Genomic DNA, 16,145 nt, shown 5'->3' on the forward strand with positions numbered 1-16,145 from the left:
TTAGTTTTACAAATAGTAATCTTTTTGATTTATAGGTTCTTTTCTCTTATTATTTTAACTATTAATTTTGCATGTTTTAAAATTTCATATTCATAAGTGATTATATCAGATTGAGTTTATACTAATTATTTATACTCAGTTCTACTCATATTCACTATGATTTGTATTGGTTACTATGGTTTGTTCATTTCTATTCTAATATTTAAATTTTTGATTATTCATTTTGATTCAAACAACAACTCTAGAATCATCTTTATTACTGATTATTTTAAAATACTTATAAATATATATTATTATTTATATTGATGCAATTATTATTATGGGAATTTGAAGTCACGGTGACGCCTATATTCACAGTGACGCTGGGACTCACAGTGATGTTGGGAATTACGGTGCCGGTATGAGTTATAGCGATAGGGAAGTCAGAGTGATTCCAGGAATCACGATGACGTTTGCTTTGTGGTAAATATCAATATGACTTATCGTTACCGATATCGTTAAATGAATCACAAAGAGTTAATACACAATAATAACTAACTTTATTAATAAAACATAAAATAGTAAAACACGTGTAAATCGTAACAATAGGTAATGGTATCTCAGGTTTACTGAGAAAAAGGTAAAAGAGTTGGAGAGCGATGCGGATGTAGTGTATGTTCTTATATATCGTAAGGTATGGAAGGGGTTAGTATTGGAAATGGTAAGGATAACATCAATTAGAATCAATATTGATGCAATTATTATTATGGGAATTTGAAGTCACAGTGACGCCGATATTCACAGTGACGCCGGGATTCACAGTTACGCTGGGATTCACAGTGACGCTGGGATTCACAGTGACGCTAGGATTCACAGTGACGYTGGGATTCACAGTGACGCTGGGATTCACAGTGACGCTGGGATTCACAGTGACGCTGGAATTCACAGTGACGCTGGGATTCACAGTTACGCTGGGATTCACAGTTACGCTGGGATTCACAGTTACGCTGGGATTCACAGTTACGCTGGGATTCACAGTGACGCTGGGATTCACAGTTACGCTAGGATTCACAGTGACGCTGGGATTCACAGTGACGCTGGGATTCAGTGACGCTAGGATTCACAGTGACGTTGGGATTCACAGTTACGCTGGGATTCACAGTGAAGTTGGTATTCACAGTGACGCTAGGAATTACGGTACCGGTATGGATTATAGCGATAGGGAAGTCACAGTGATTCCAGGAATCGCTAGTTTTGTTAAATTTGGTTCTATATATTTTTACATTTAGTTAGACTATTAGGTTAGTTTAAATTTTAAACAAAAATAATATTGGTATATATTATTGCTATATTATTTTATAAATTTAAAATATTTTTATCTATTTAACATAAAGTTTAGTAAAGTGCAGACCATTTGTTTGTTTGTTTGTTGTTGTTGTTGTAAACAAATATTATTTTTCGTTTTGATTTTCTGTTTCTTGAAAATTATTTATCATTCAATTTAACCGATTGTTCTGTATTTCAAACAATAATAATAATAATAATTAATATCCAATTTTATACTGTTTACATTTAAATATTTTATATATTCATCTATTGAAACTAATAATTTTTAGCATATTTTTTAAATAAAATATTTTTATCTTAAAATTTTTTAATTAATTGTTTTTATTTTCAATTTTGCTTCTCCTGACAAACACTTTTATTAGATGAAATTTTAAATAATTATAATAAATAATAATTAATATGTTTACTTTACTAAAATTTTATAAAATACCCGAAAATAATCGACAATTTGTTTGCAATTATGATAACTGCAATAAATCTTTTAAATACAAACTTGAGACTGAAAACTGACCTGATTTTTCAGGTCAGGTCAGGTAAAAGTTAGGGCTCAGGTCAGGTCAGGTACGGGTCCGAACACCAAAATTTTTTGGTCTGGTCAGGTCAGGTCAGGTCCGAAAATTTTTTATTCATTATTTAAACAACAATTATTACAAAATATCACAATCAAACACAAAATTTATTAAATTATTATTTATAAAATATTTGTATAAATTAAACATAAAATATTACAAAAGATGATGGTTTTGATCTAATAAATAATAACATATTAACTTTATTAGAATCTAAGTTAGATCTACTATCAGTTATCGTTAATCCCGAGTAATTAAAGTTAATTTAGAGAAATTTGTTGTGTGTATAGTATGAATAAAATTATTTTTAGGTAAAATTATTTTCGGACCTACATAGTCAGGTCAGGTCAGGTAAATTTGTACCCTATGTTAGGTCAGGTCCGAGATTTTAGGTATCAGATCAGGTACGGGTCCGAAACTTTTCGCTAATTAATACAAACTAATGATTTTTTAGATTACAATGTTATTTAAAATGAATCAGTCTTTATAAACACCAAAAAAAATTCACAGAAAAAATTCCGTTCCGATAGTTCCGGCCATCCAAATGAAACACAATTTTATTAAATATAATATTAATTAATTTTCAAAAGTTTTTTTTGGTAATAATTAAATTCGCATTTTTCATAAGTGTTGCCAGTTTTTGTTTGTTTGGTTAGTTTTTATATATTTGGAAAACTAATTTATTAATTAATTTTTTTTTGTGGATCTATTAATTGATTTTTTGTATACAATATTTTTTTCGGTTCGGTTCTCTGTCTAACCATATTATATCTATCGTTATATATTACAATTTTATACATTAAAATTATTTAATATTTGACAACAATTAGATTCATCTAAGTTATCATATTTTGTACAAGACTTTTTAAAATAAAATATGATAACTTAGTTAATGAAGACTTATATTACATTGTTGTCAATAAATGAAAAATTTTAATAATAAATAGAATCGTTATTATAATAAAATAAAATGAAACCGAAGCCAATAAATGAAATTTAATAATAAATATAATCTATAATAAAATAATTATATGATAAATATTAATAAGTAAGACTTAATTTTATATATACAGTATAGTATAAATTGAATAAATAATTAAATATATTTTATTATAATTTTAAAAAAAAATTAAATTTATTTTTTTTTGCATAACCAAACAATATTGGTTTCGGTCTCTAATATATTTGTAGTTTTTTCAAAAAAGTTTTTTTTTTGAATGTATTGAAAGCATTTGTTTGTTTTATATTTAATTTAATATAAAATTAATTGTTTTTTTTAATTAACAAAAATAATAGATAATCAGTTATCAGAAAACTATAGTTATAGACTAAATAATTTTATTATCACAATATTGTAATCACAATATTACTGCAGTCAAGAGATATGACAACCTTTTGTCACCGATATTTGTCTGGTTTTGTCGGTATCACTGCCGACACGATTGACATAATGGTTAGCAATGGCTTTGATTCGTCCCATACATTGCTGGCCATCRATATGGACAAACATTGGTATTATTTACCGCCGCAGATATCTATTGCACAGAAAATACTATTGCAACAGGCATTGGCAAAACTGGATGATGTTATCAATGATGATAACAATGGCAATGATAAACAAATGATGGCTAAAAGATCAGCCGATGTAGAGGTATGTCATATCAATTTAGATGATCAGATGGACAGCGTTTACGTTAAAGGTTTGGATAATAAAGAAAAGTCGGACAACGATATYGATGTGGAGGATAGCAATGGTAATCAATTTTTGTTACATTTTTATAATGACTTACTAATTGATATATATATATATATTTATATATAATATCTAACAGTGAAATCAATTGATAATGAATTTAAGATAAAAAGTCAATCGCAAACACAACCGATTGTARTCATAAGTCCGTTAAAAATGTCGATCAATGAATCAAAGATTGTCTAATCAGCCTAGTCATGTATTTTGGTCGAATTTTTTAAAAATAAATGATATTTGGACACCTGATGTTAGGTTACTTGTTGAAACTGCGTTATCAATATCATTTTCAAGTTTTTTTAATGATCTATCGACAATAGTAGTCAAATAAATTTGTCTGAAAAAGTTCAAACCAAAGACAACAATCGACTGATATGTGGTCATTGCGACCGGTTTTTCAAATCTGAGACGAGACTTGAGACACATATAAACAGATATCATAGCAATCAATGCATCACAACATTCAAGTGTCACAAATGCGATGAAGTATTTGTCGCCAATAAGTCACTACTTAATCATTTGGGACGAATTCATGGCATCCCATCGTTTTCATGCAATAAATGCCATTACAGGGCGCGGACTAAACATAATCTTAATCGCCATAAAGTCATTCACTCGATTGATCGGCCATTTGTCTGCAACTATGAGAACTGCGACAAAGCATTCAAATGGAGTTACGATATGGCTATACATCAGAAACGGATCCATTCAGCTGAGCCACCATTTATATGCAATTACGATGACTGCAACAAATCGTTTAAACTAAAAAAGAAATGAATTATCACCAAAAACGGATTCACAAAGCATCCAAATGTATGAAAACTTATATATCTAATGATCTTATAATTTGTTTAAATAAATTAGTTTTATTTTTTCATCGCAACAGTGCCATCGATTACTGATAAAGAAATTGTATCCAAACAAACAAAACCAGCTATTGTTTTAAATACACTGAAAAAGCCGATCAAAAGACATACGATAACATCTGCAGCAGCAATGAAGAAGACAAAGATTATGAAAAATAAGATAATCAACGACAAGACAACTGCCCCCGAAGTGTCCACCAAATCGGTTTCAACGCCAACCAAACTGATCACTACTCACAATAAGCCGGTTATTATAGCTATTGGCGAATAAGTTGTGGACACCAAACCGTTATATTGATTATTATCAATACCTCAAGTGAACTCTCAAATGATAAACTGATTAATTGAGGCTTACATTCATTAGTTATACCATTATATCAATTATTATCTAATAATTAAAGGTTTTATGAATTGATTTTTTATATAAAAAAATTGCTTATCATTTTACAATAATAATAATAAAATTGAATTGAATTGAATTGAATTATAATAATTATTATTATTTGCATTAATTGGTATCAGTTTTTATCAACAAAAAAATCAGTTTGATTTTCTGTTTAAAACTATTTCTCATTCAATTTAACCGATTATTTTCATTCACTGTATTTCATACATAATAATCATTAATATACAACACTATACTCTAAATAATTTTTTAAACAATTTTATTTTATGTATTGAATGAACTTTATTTTTAGCACATTTTTTTTGAATAAAATATTATTTTTTTAGTACCAAATAAACAGATTATGCATTTGTGTGGCTTTTTTATATAAAATTTTAATCACACAATAAAATAATAAATTAGATAATCAGTTATCAAACAAATAACTAAAACATAACAAATTATTTTTTGGAAACTTTTGAATTAATTACTATAATTAATAATTGTTTTGTAAGTTTTGAGATTTATTTGTTTTGTTAATTATATAATGTATTCTCACATATCATTACTTTTGTACCCGATATCACCCGATCAGGTCATGTCAACCAATTGTCGCCGATATTTGTCATGTTTTGTTGGTATGAGTGCCGACACAATCGATATTCTGGTCCAAAATGGTATCGATTCGGTGCACACATTGCGGGCCATAAATATGGACAAAGATTGGCATCATTTGCCGACACAGATATCCATTGGTCAGAAATTACTGTTACGACAGGCATTGGCCAAACTCGAAGATATTACCGACGATGACAATAACGGTGACAAACAAGAGATTACTGCCAGACAATCGATATCTAACAGTCAGTCAATAGAGATCATCACTTTAGACGACGAAGAGTTGGTTTTGGATAACAATGTTGAGGTCAACAATAACAGTGGTAATCGGCGTAAATGTCATCAGCGGATTGTTTCGACTGATCGGCCATTTCTATGCAATTACGACAACTGTAACAAAATGTTCAAAACTAAAGCACTTTTGCGTCAACACCTGAATTGCGTTCACACGACTGGCCGACGAATTGTTTGCAATTACAATAACTGCAACAAAACATTTAAAAACAAACACTATATGCGTTTACATGAAAAACGGATGCACGAGAATCAACATTCAAATGTTTGCTTACAATCTTACTGATGGTCTTATTATTTGATTATATCTTATCTTTTTTTTAGACAACTGTGCCCTTAATTACTGTATCGTCTGCAGCAGCAACAGCACCACAACAACACCAACCTATTGTCGTACCTAAAGTGGAAACCAAACCGGATATTAAACCAATATATTTGCTATCGTGGACACCGAAAAAGTCGACTCAATGATCAATTGGATTTTCAGTAACAATTTGTTTCAGTTTTTTTTTGTTTCTCAATAATTGTTTTTACATTGAATTTTGATTGTCTAATACTTTTATCTGTCAATTAATACTGTATAACAAATTGTTTTTATTTACTATTAATAAATACTACGGTACTATATTTTTTATATAACAGTAAAATAATTTACAAATTTATACTATACTGTAGTTATTATTAGCTATTAAACAATATATTAATAATTTAAATAATGTATTGAATGAAAATTTTATTCAATAATATATGATTTTTAACTCCAAATAAAACCGATTAAACATTTTTGTTTTAATTAATACAATAGTATATGATTGATATTATAGATAAATATCTAATCTTAATAAACAATTAATTTCATAATCATTTATTGGTAAAAATTTATAGATTGGATAACTTTTGGATTAGCTTTTTTGATTTATTAATATTGTTTATAATTTTTTTTTGAACTTAAAATTTTTTAATTTAATTTTAATTAAATAAATTTATTGTCAAATAATTTTCATTGATTTTATTACAATATTAATGGGTAGTTCAAAGTTTACCTATTAAGCGATATTTTTTATATACAGTTGTGACGGGTGTGGGGTTGATTTTCCCGTCATTGAAGCAAAGCTGTGATGAAAAGCCAATGTAGAGTGTAGTTGTTGATGAATGATGAAAATAATTAATAAATAATATTAATTAAGGCGAAAGTTCATTAGATGCCGTCACAAGTGTATATATTCACATTGAAATAAAACTTAATTTTATTTAAAGTTAAGTGCACATTAAAATATATAGTGAGTACATATTGTTTACATTATAATATAATATAGTGTATAGGAATATAATAAGTTGAAAAACAAGAGATGCGTGCTCTTTGATAGCAAGCGAGTAACTGATAAAATAATGGATGCTAAGCATTATTATATAGTGATTCTACTAATCAATAAATGTACTGTCAAGGCTATGCTTCTAGAATATTCTATAGTTACGCAACTGTAGATACAGTGACGCAACCAGAGCACAGGGATGCTGTGATTGACAGGTCTATGGGAATTACATGTATTTTTATACCGATCGATAAATATTTAAACTATAAATAATTATGTATTGTGTCTTACATGGTTGTGTTCAGTGTGATGTGTAGGTATCGGCACCAAAATAACATTTACAAAAATATTAATAATTAACAAATTATTGACTAAATTAGAATCACAAAAATCATAAATATTATTGATTAATATAGGATGTGCTGTATATAACACATAGAACACAGTGTTGACTCTCCGCTAGCATCATCAACTGGTAATGCATTGTAAAGCATACGGAGAGTCGAAGCACTATCGGTTAGGCTTCTCCGCGTAGCTCTATGTGTGAGAGTCACTGGATGTGAGACTGCGTGTATGTGTTTATGTGTGAGTATATGTATGTATGAGAGTATATGTGTGTATGTATGTGAATATAATAATGTTTTTAATAATAATATAGTTTATAATATATTAAATAGAATTAAATAAATGCTAGTTCTTCACACAGTAAAACTTACTTTACTATTATATAATTTAATTTTAAACTTTTTATAAAATAATTTACTGTAATAACTTTAACATAACTTTATACTGTAATTTAAACAAAAATAACAAATAAATCATTTTTTACTATTGAATTGAAGTTTTTAAAACTATTTATTGGGAATGCCTTAACTGCGGTCCGCTATGGGAAATGCTGCGGTCCGGATTTACACGAAAACGGGTGGTCAGATCTTGCGGTCCTTAATAGAAAAGTGGTAGATAATTAAAAGTTGGTCTAGGGTTCCGATAAGTAAAAAATTATCTGACCACCAGGGGGCGCACAAAAAAATAAAACATGTTTGATAAGTATAGAAAAAGCTGCGGTCCCGTATTACCCGAAAACGTGATCAGTTCTTGCGGTCCACAATAGCAAAGTTGTAGAAAAATTGGTATGAGATTATATTAAATAAAAAATTTTAAGACCACCAGGTGGCACACAAAAATTTTTTATAGCGATCCTAATTTATTAAAAAATGATTAGTCACATTTTAAAGATGATAATTTTTGATATTAAATAATTAAATTATTAAACCAGATAATTGTACAGTAATTAATCACAAATATAATTTTTTACATTCTTAATTGCTGTACATATTGTTTATAATGTTTTAAAATATTATATAAATTTAACCATATGTTAAACAAAATATTAATTTAATTACTTTTTACATAAACAAATATTATTACAATTTTACTTCCAACTTTACAATGCAAATAAATTGTACATAAAAATAAAATAAAATAGTTTTTTATAAATCATTTTTTAATAATCCTAAAATAAATCGTATATTGTATAAATTATCACAGCTAAATTAATTAATAAAAAATATTATACTATTTGTAAACACTATATTTGAATCTTGTTCAAATATAATTATGTTATTACTAACAATATCAAATGAATTAATACAAGTAAACAAAATAAATTAAAAAAATGATATAATATTCATTGTAAAATACTATTTATTTTTTAATTATTATTTTTTGCTACATATGGTTAAATTATAATATTTTATAAATAATATTATAATAACATAATATAACATTAAACAATATTATAAACAGACAATTTTCAATAAAAAAATAATTTAATTTTTTTGTGCGCCCCCTGGTGGTCGGATAATTTTTTACTTATCGGAACCCTAGACAAACTTTTAATTATCTACAACTTTTCTATTAAGGACCGCAAGATCTGACCACCCGTTTTCGTGTAAATCCGGACCGCAGCTTTTTCTATACAAAAAATACATGTTTTAATTTTTTTGTGCGCCCCCTGGTGGTCAGATAATTTTTTACTTATCGGAACCCTAGACCAACTTTTAATTATCTACAACAACTTTTGTATTGAGGACCGCATTTTCTATAAAAAAAATACACGTTTTAATTGGTCGGACCACCCTAGACCAACTTTTAATTATCTACAACTTTTGTATTGAGGACCGCAAGATTTGACCACCCGTTTTCGGGTAAAACGGGACCGCAGCATTTTCTATAAAAAAAATACACGTTTTAATTTTTTTGTGCGCCTCCTGGTGGTCGGATAATTTTTTACTTATCGGAACCCTAGACCAACTTTTAATTATCTACAACTTTTCTATTAAGGACCGCAAGATCTGACCACCAGCTTTCGTGTAAATCCGGACCGCAGCATTTCCCATAGCGGACCGCAGTTAAGGCATTCCCCTATTTATTATATAAAATTATTTATTGTAATAACTTTAACATAACATTATACTGTAATTTAAACAACAAAAAAATAATTTTATGTATTTCAGTCAACTGTAATTTTTATCACATTATTTAAAGTGTTATATAATTTTTAGCATCAAATAAACGAATTAAACATTTTTGTCTAAATTTATATGATATTAAATTATTTAATTTCATTAACAATTAATTAGATAATTAGTTAGTTATCGTTAAAACATTGACAGATTGAATAACTTTTGGATTTATTAATAGTATTTATAATTGTTTTGTAAGACAAATAATTTATATATAAAATTTAAATTTTTTGTTTCAATTACTAAAATTAAATTTAGTAATTAATTTTGCATTATATGTCTGCTTTGTAGCCGATATCACTGGTCAGATATCATGTCAACCGATTGTCACCGATATTTGTCTCGTTTTGTCGATATTACTGCCGAAACGATTGACATTTTGATTGAAAATGGTTTCAATTCGTTGAACTCATTGCTGGCCATCGATATGGATAAACACTGGTATTATTTTCCGCCGCAGATATCTATGGCACAGAAGATACTATTGCAACAGTCATTGGCAAAACTTGCAACAGATGTTACCGACGATGACAACGATGGCAATCATAAACTAAAATCAATGGCTAAAAGACCAGATGTTGAGATAATTAATGACGATTTAGACAATCAAATGGACAACGTTTTCGATAATAACGATTTGGATACTAAAGAGAAGTCGTCGTCGGATAACAATATTGATGTCCTGAGTAGTGGTAATAAATTTTTGTCCCATTTTTATGATGACTTAATAATAGTTATGACATATCATTATATTTATAAAAAAAATATTTAATATATCATAATTATTATTAAGTCATCATAACATTCAACAGTTCCTTCTAATTGTAATGAATTAAAGATGTTTTTTTTGAAAATTTAATTTAATTTTAACAATTTAATGAAAAAAAAACTAATATAATTTTGACCGAAACAGTGACATCAATTGATAGTCAACTTGAATTGAAAAGACTTGCATTGAAAACACAACCCGTTGTTGTCATAAGTCCGCTAAAAATGCCGATTAATTTATCGACAAAGACTGTCGACAATAGTTGTTTAATAAGGTCTGTGGTTAAAACCAAACGCAAAAATCGACTGAAATGTGGTCAATGCGACCGCTTTTTCAAATATAAAACATCATTAGAAAGTCATGTGAATAGAAAGCACAGGAAATGTCAACCATTCAAGTGTTATAAATGCAATAAACAGTTCTTCACTAACAGTGCACTAAACAGTCATTTGGGACTAAAACATGGCATCCGATTGTTTGGTTGCGACAAATGTCCGTTTAAAGGACTGACTAAATATAAACTTATTATACATCAAACTAGACATTCGACTGATCGGCCATTTGTCTGCAATTACAAAGACTGCCACAAATCGTTTAAATGCAAAGAAGGCATGATTTCACATCAGCTGAAAAGCTGTTGGATACTAATGATACTGATGTGGAGGACAGCAATGGTAAGCAGTTTTRTCACATTTATTATTAWAATTTTTAAAAATAATTATATCWTAACTTTAACAACAGTGTCAGTGAATAATAATAATCAGTTAGAGTTAAATAAATCTCTATCCGAAACACAACCCGTTATTAGAGTCAAATGTCCGCAAAAAAAGTCGACGAATAAACAAAATACTGATCAAATCAAATGTCTTGAATGCGATCTGATTTTTATGTCAAAAGCAAGACTTGAGACACACATAAACAGATATCACAAGAACTGGACGCCAAACAAATGCCAGGAATGCGGCAAAGAGTTTGTCGCTTATGAATCACTAATCAATCATTTGGTAGCAATTCATGGYATCGATACTCAGAAACTATTGTCAAAAAATCAATTGGTAAGAGTTGCAGAAATAGTCGATGATAAMGATGRCAGTGGTGGTGGTGACAAACAAGAGATGGCTAACAGTCCAGAAGGATGTGACAATTTGAACGATAAAACRGACAACATTTCGGATAACAATACTGATGTGGATGACAGCAATGGTAAGCAGTTTAGTCACTATTTTGATGAACTCATAATTGTTACAAAAAAACTAATAAATGTTGACTTCAAACAATCAGTTGATAATSAAATAGAGTTGAWAACACAACCCGTTGTAGTGATTAGTCCGCAAAAAATTCCGGTAATCAATGGATCTGCAAATACTGTCGACAATTGTCATCTAAATTKGTCAGAAATTGAAACCAATAATAACGATCGTTTCAAATGTGATGAATGCGACCGMTTTTTTCRGTCGAAGTTATGGCTGGAGAGACACAAAAACAGATAYCATAAGAATTGGACGCCAATCCAGTGCCACAAATGCCAGAAAAAATTTGCCGCTAATGAGTCACTACTTAATCATTTGGGACAAAAACATCGCATCCKATCGTTTTTGCGATAAATGCCAATACAAGACAAAGAATAAACATAATCTTATTYACCATAAAGYCAKTCACTCKACTGATCGGCCATTTGTCTGCAACTATAAGAACTGCGACAAATCATACAAATTAAAACATWMTTTGAYTAAMCACCAGAAATTGTCGCATTCATCTGAGTYTCTATTGAATTACGATAACTGCGACAACWMGTTCAAAGTCAAWGAGKCAATGWTTGGACACCAGAAACGGATGSACAAGAATTATCGTAAGTTTAAAATATCAAAATGTTTGTCAATACAACACAWCWGATCAGATTTGGTCTTATAATTTGTTTAATATATTGTCATTTCTTTGTTGTTGTTTTGTTGTTGTTGTTGTTATAACAGTGCCATCGATTGATAAAGAAATTGTATCCAAACAAACAAAACCYACTGTTGTTTTAAGTGCACAGAAAATACCGTTCAAAAGACATACGATGTCTTCGGYAGCGGCAATGAAGAAGAAGAAAAAGATGATAAATAAACAGTGGTTATTGTGGAGGAAAAAGTTAATGACGACTAAGATTTTGAAGAATACTATAAYCAAYGACAAGGTGTCCACCAAATCGATGAGTACGGCTTTGTTAGTGCCAATCAAACTGATTCYTACTCACAATAAGGCGGTTATTACTGATATTAGCGAATCGGTAAAATCTGCTRWTATARCCGATGATGACAACGATGGCAGTGACAATCAAGAGAYGGCTAACAGTCCAACTGAATGTAACAGAAGATCTTTTGTCAATTTTAACGATCAAATGGWCAGAATTTTTGATAACAATAAGATGGCATTGGATATCAATATTGATGTAGAGAACAGCAGTGGTAAGTAATTATTACATCACATCATAATTGACATAATTTTATATAAAAACTAATAAAATCTTCATTTTAAACAGTGATAWCAAGTTTTAATGAATCAGATTTGAAAAGACTTGCATTAAAAACACAACCCGTTGTAGTCATTAGTCCACTAAAAATGCCGATTAAAATATCAAARACTGTCGACAATAGACATCTGTTTGATGTCAAAAGTAAAAGAAAAAATCGTTTCAAATGTGGTCAATGCGACCGCTTTTTCTTATATAAGACATCATTTGAAAGTCATGTGAATAGACAGCACAGGAAATGTCAACCATTCAAGTGTTATAAATGCAATAAACAGTTCTTCACCAAMACATCACTAYTCTGTCATTTGGGACTAAAACATGGCATCCGATTGTTTGRTTGCGACAAATGCCCGTTTAAAGGACAGACTAAAMGGTATCTTATTATACATAAAACTAGACATTCAACTGATCGGCCATTTGTCTGCAATTACAATAACTGCTACAAGTCTTACAAATTAAAAAAACATTTGATTGCACACCAGAAATATGTTCACTCATCTGATCGGCCATTTTTGTGTAATTACAAAGACTGTGACAAATCTTTCAAACAAAAACCAGTTTTAATTGGACACCAGAAATATGTTCACTCGTCTGATCGGCCGTTTGTATGCAATTACGTTGACTGCAATAAATTGTTTAAACAGAAAGCAACTATGATTAGACACCAGAATTATTTTCATTCAACCAATCAGACATTTGTCTGTAATTACATTGATTGCAACAAATCGTTCAAATGGTCTCATAGTTTGTATAAACACCAGAAACAGTTTCACGGAAAAAAATTTTTCAACAAACAGTTCAATTCGATTGCATCCAAATGATTGGCGACAACAACTCATTGTCTTATATAAAAGTTTGGACACAAATCCTAAAAAAAATAAATATTCATTAATTTTAACCCGATTTTTGTTTTGGTTACGATATTTATGCTAATAATTTAATTTGTATTTTTTTCCTATAATTGATGATTTGTTTCTCAATTTGTAAATTGTAAAACTAATTAAATATCATTTTTTTTTTGTAAAACATTTATTAAATTTATTTTGGATGTACTAATTATTTTTAATGATTAGCTCTAATTATACGATATATATTTCTATGACTTTACTGTAATTTATTTTAATATAAGTTTATTGAAAAAATAATATTTTTCTCAGTTTTTTTATGTGTTCAACGAACTGTATTTTTATCCTAAATTTTTATTTTATTAAAAAAGTTATTTTTAAGGCATTAGTTAAAAGATTAAACATTTATTCGGTTTTAATTTGATATTAAATTTTTGTTTTGAAATATCACTGGTCAGGATATGTCAACCGAATTTTACCGATATTTGTCTCGTTTTGTCGATATCAGAGACGACACTATTCAGACACTCGTCCAAAATGACATCAATTCGATGAACGCATTGCGGGCCATAAATATGGACAAAGATTGGCATTTATTGCCGACACAGATATCCATTGGTCAGAAATTACTTATACGACAGGCGTTGGACAAACTCACAGATATCACTGATGATGACGTTGATGGCGGTAACGACAGACTGCAATTGATAAATGAAAGACGACTCGTATCTAACAGTAAGCCAATAGAGATAATCATTTTGAAGGATGAAATGATGGATATAGTTATGGATAACAATATTGAGGTCAACAACAACAACAACAACAATGGCAGTGATAAACAAACGATGACTACTATTACTTCAACAGAATGTGATAGAAGATCTTTTGTCAATTTAAGAGATCAAACGGACAGCGTTTTTGAAAATTTTTCCGAAAACAATGAGATGCCGTCGGATAACGATATTGATGTGGAGGACAGCAATGGTAATCAGTTTTATCATATTTTTCATTTAATTTTAATGTAAACTAATATAATTTTGACCGAAACAGTGACATCAATTGATAGTCAACTTGAATYGAAAAGACTTGCATTGAAAACACAACCCGTTGTTGTCATAAGTCCGCTAAAAATGCCGATTAATTTATCGACAAAGACTGTCGACAATAGTTGTTTAATTAGGTCTGAGGTTAAAACCAAACGCAAAAATCGTCTGAAATGTGGTCAATGCGACCGCTTTTTCTTATATAAGACATCACTTGAAAGTCATGTTAATAGATAGCACAGGAAATGTCAACCATTCAAGTGTTATAAATGCAATAAACAGTTCTTCACTAACAGTACACTAAACAAACATTTAGGACTAAAACATAGCATCCGATTGTTTGGATGCGACAAATGTCCGTTTAAAGGACTGAATAAACAGATTCTTATTAGACATCAAATCACTCATTCGACTGATCGGCCATTTGTCTGCAATTACAAAGACTGCAACAAATCGTTTAAACGCAAAAATGACATGATTCAACACAAGATTCGAATTCATTCGTCTGAGAGACTATTTCCGTGCAATTACGATAACTGCAACAAATCATACAAACTTAAAAATGATATGATTGTACACCAGAAACGGGTGCACAAGATTTATGAAAAAATTAAAACAATGCCATCGATTGATTCCAAAGAAATTGTATCCAAACAAACCACTTCGTCAGCGCCAACCAAACTGATCTCAACTCACGATGAGCCGATCACTACCGCTATTATGGCCAACTAATGGTGGACAATTTTCATTAGTATTTGGTATTTACTGGTTTTATAATAATTATTTATATTTTCGCTTTTGGTTATAAAACTTTTTTTCTGTCAATTAATATAAAAAATTTGTTTTCCTTTACTATATTTTTAAAAATAATTATATCAAATAATTTACGGTAATACATTATACTGTAATTTTAACAACAAAATTCATAAATAATTTGATAAATTTAGAATTAAATAACTTTTTTTCTTATAATTTTAATATTAAATATAAAAAATTGCATTATATTTAAGTTAATTACTTTTTTTATTTAAAAAAACGCATTATCTTAACTGTAATTATACGACATTTTTTTATATAAAGCTTATTTTACTTCAGGCCATTTGTGTGTAATTACAAAGACTGTGACAAGTCTTTCAAACAAAAACAAGTTTTAATTAATCACCAGAAATATGTTCACTCGTCTGATCGGCCGTTTGTATGCAATTACGTTGACTGCAATAAATTGTTTAAAAAGAAAGGAAATATGATTAGACACCAAAGTTGTTTTCATTCAACTAATCAGACATTTGTCTGTAATTACAGTGATTGCAACAAATCGTTCAGATAATTT

General features: G+C 29.2%; 3 protein-coding genes across 3 annotated transcripts; all 3 read left to right on the plus strand.

The window, feature by feature from the left end:
* The first annotated feature begins 5,359 nt into the window (after positions 1–5,359).
* On the plus strand, positions 5,360–6,279 carry LOC128952755 (uncharacterized). Its single transcript, XM_054298196.1, has 3 exons — positions 5,360–5,406; positions 5,492–6,073; positions 6,133–6,279. Exons 2-3 carry the CDS (start codon positions 5,495–5,497, stop codon positions 6,277–6,279), a joined length of 726 nt encoding a protein of 241 aa, XP_054154171.1. The 5' UTR covers positions 5,360–5,406; positions 5,492–5,494.
* Positions 6,280–10,639: 4,360 nt separating this feature from the next.
* On the plus strand, positions 10,640–13,748 carry LOC128952760 (zinc finger protein 107-like). The gene is made up of 6 exons (XM_054298200.1): positions 10,640–11,051; positions 11,157–11,618; positions 11,697–11,758; positions 11,811–12,264; positions 12,386–12,862; positions 12,937–13,748. The coding sequence occupies exons 1-6, from the start codon at positions 10,640–10,642 to the stop codon at positions 13,746–13,748; spliced, it is 2,679 nt and encodes an 892-aa protein (XP_054154175.1).
* A 485-nt stretch (positions 13,749–14,233) lies between these two features.
* On the plus strand, positions 14,234–16,142 carry LOC128952761 (zinc finger protein 271-like). Its single transcript, XM_054298201.1, has 4 exons — positions 14,234–14,756; positions 14,823–15,040; positions 15,098–15,480; positions 15,896–16,142. Exons 1-4 carry the CDS (start codon positions 14,234–14,236, stop codon positions 16,140–16,142), a joined length of 1,371 nt encoding a protein of 456 aa, XP_054154176.1.
* The last annotated feature ends 3 nt before the right edge of the window (positions 16,143–16,145 follow it).

Source organism: Oppia nitens, unplaced genomic scaffold (genome assembly GCF_028296485.1).
Source record: "Oppia nitens isolate AA-2021 unplaced genomic scaffold, nextdenovo-longstitch-racon4-pilon3 scaffold1_pilon_pilon_pilon, whole genome shotgun sequence".
Lineage (NCBI taxonomy): Eukaryota > Metazoa > Arthropoda > Arachnida > Sarcoptiformes > Oppiidae > Oppia > Oppia nitens.

Bases quoted from the DNA above. Each gene is read 5' to 3' on its own strand.
- LOC128952755 (XM_054298196.1), top strand. From the start codon at position 5,495: ATGTCAACCAATTGTCGCCGATATTTGTCATGTTTTGTTGGTATGAGT. The intron at 6,074-6,132 runs GTTTGCTTACAA...TCTTTTTTTTAG, and splicing joins ACGAGAATCAACATTCAAAT to ACAACTGTGCCCTTAATTAC.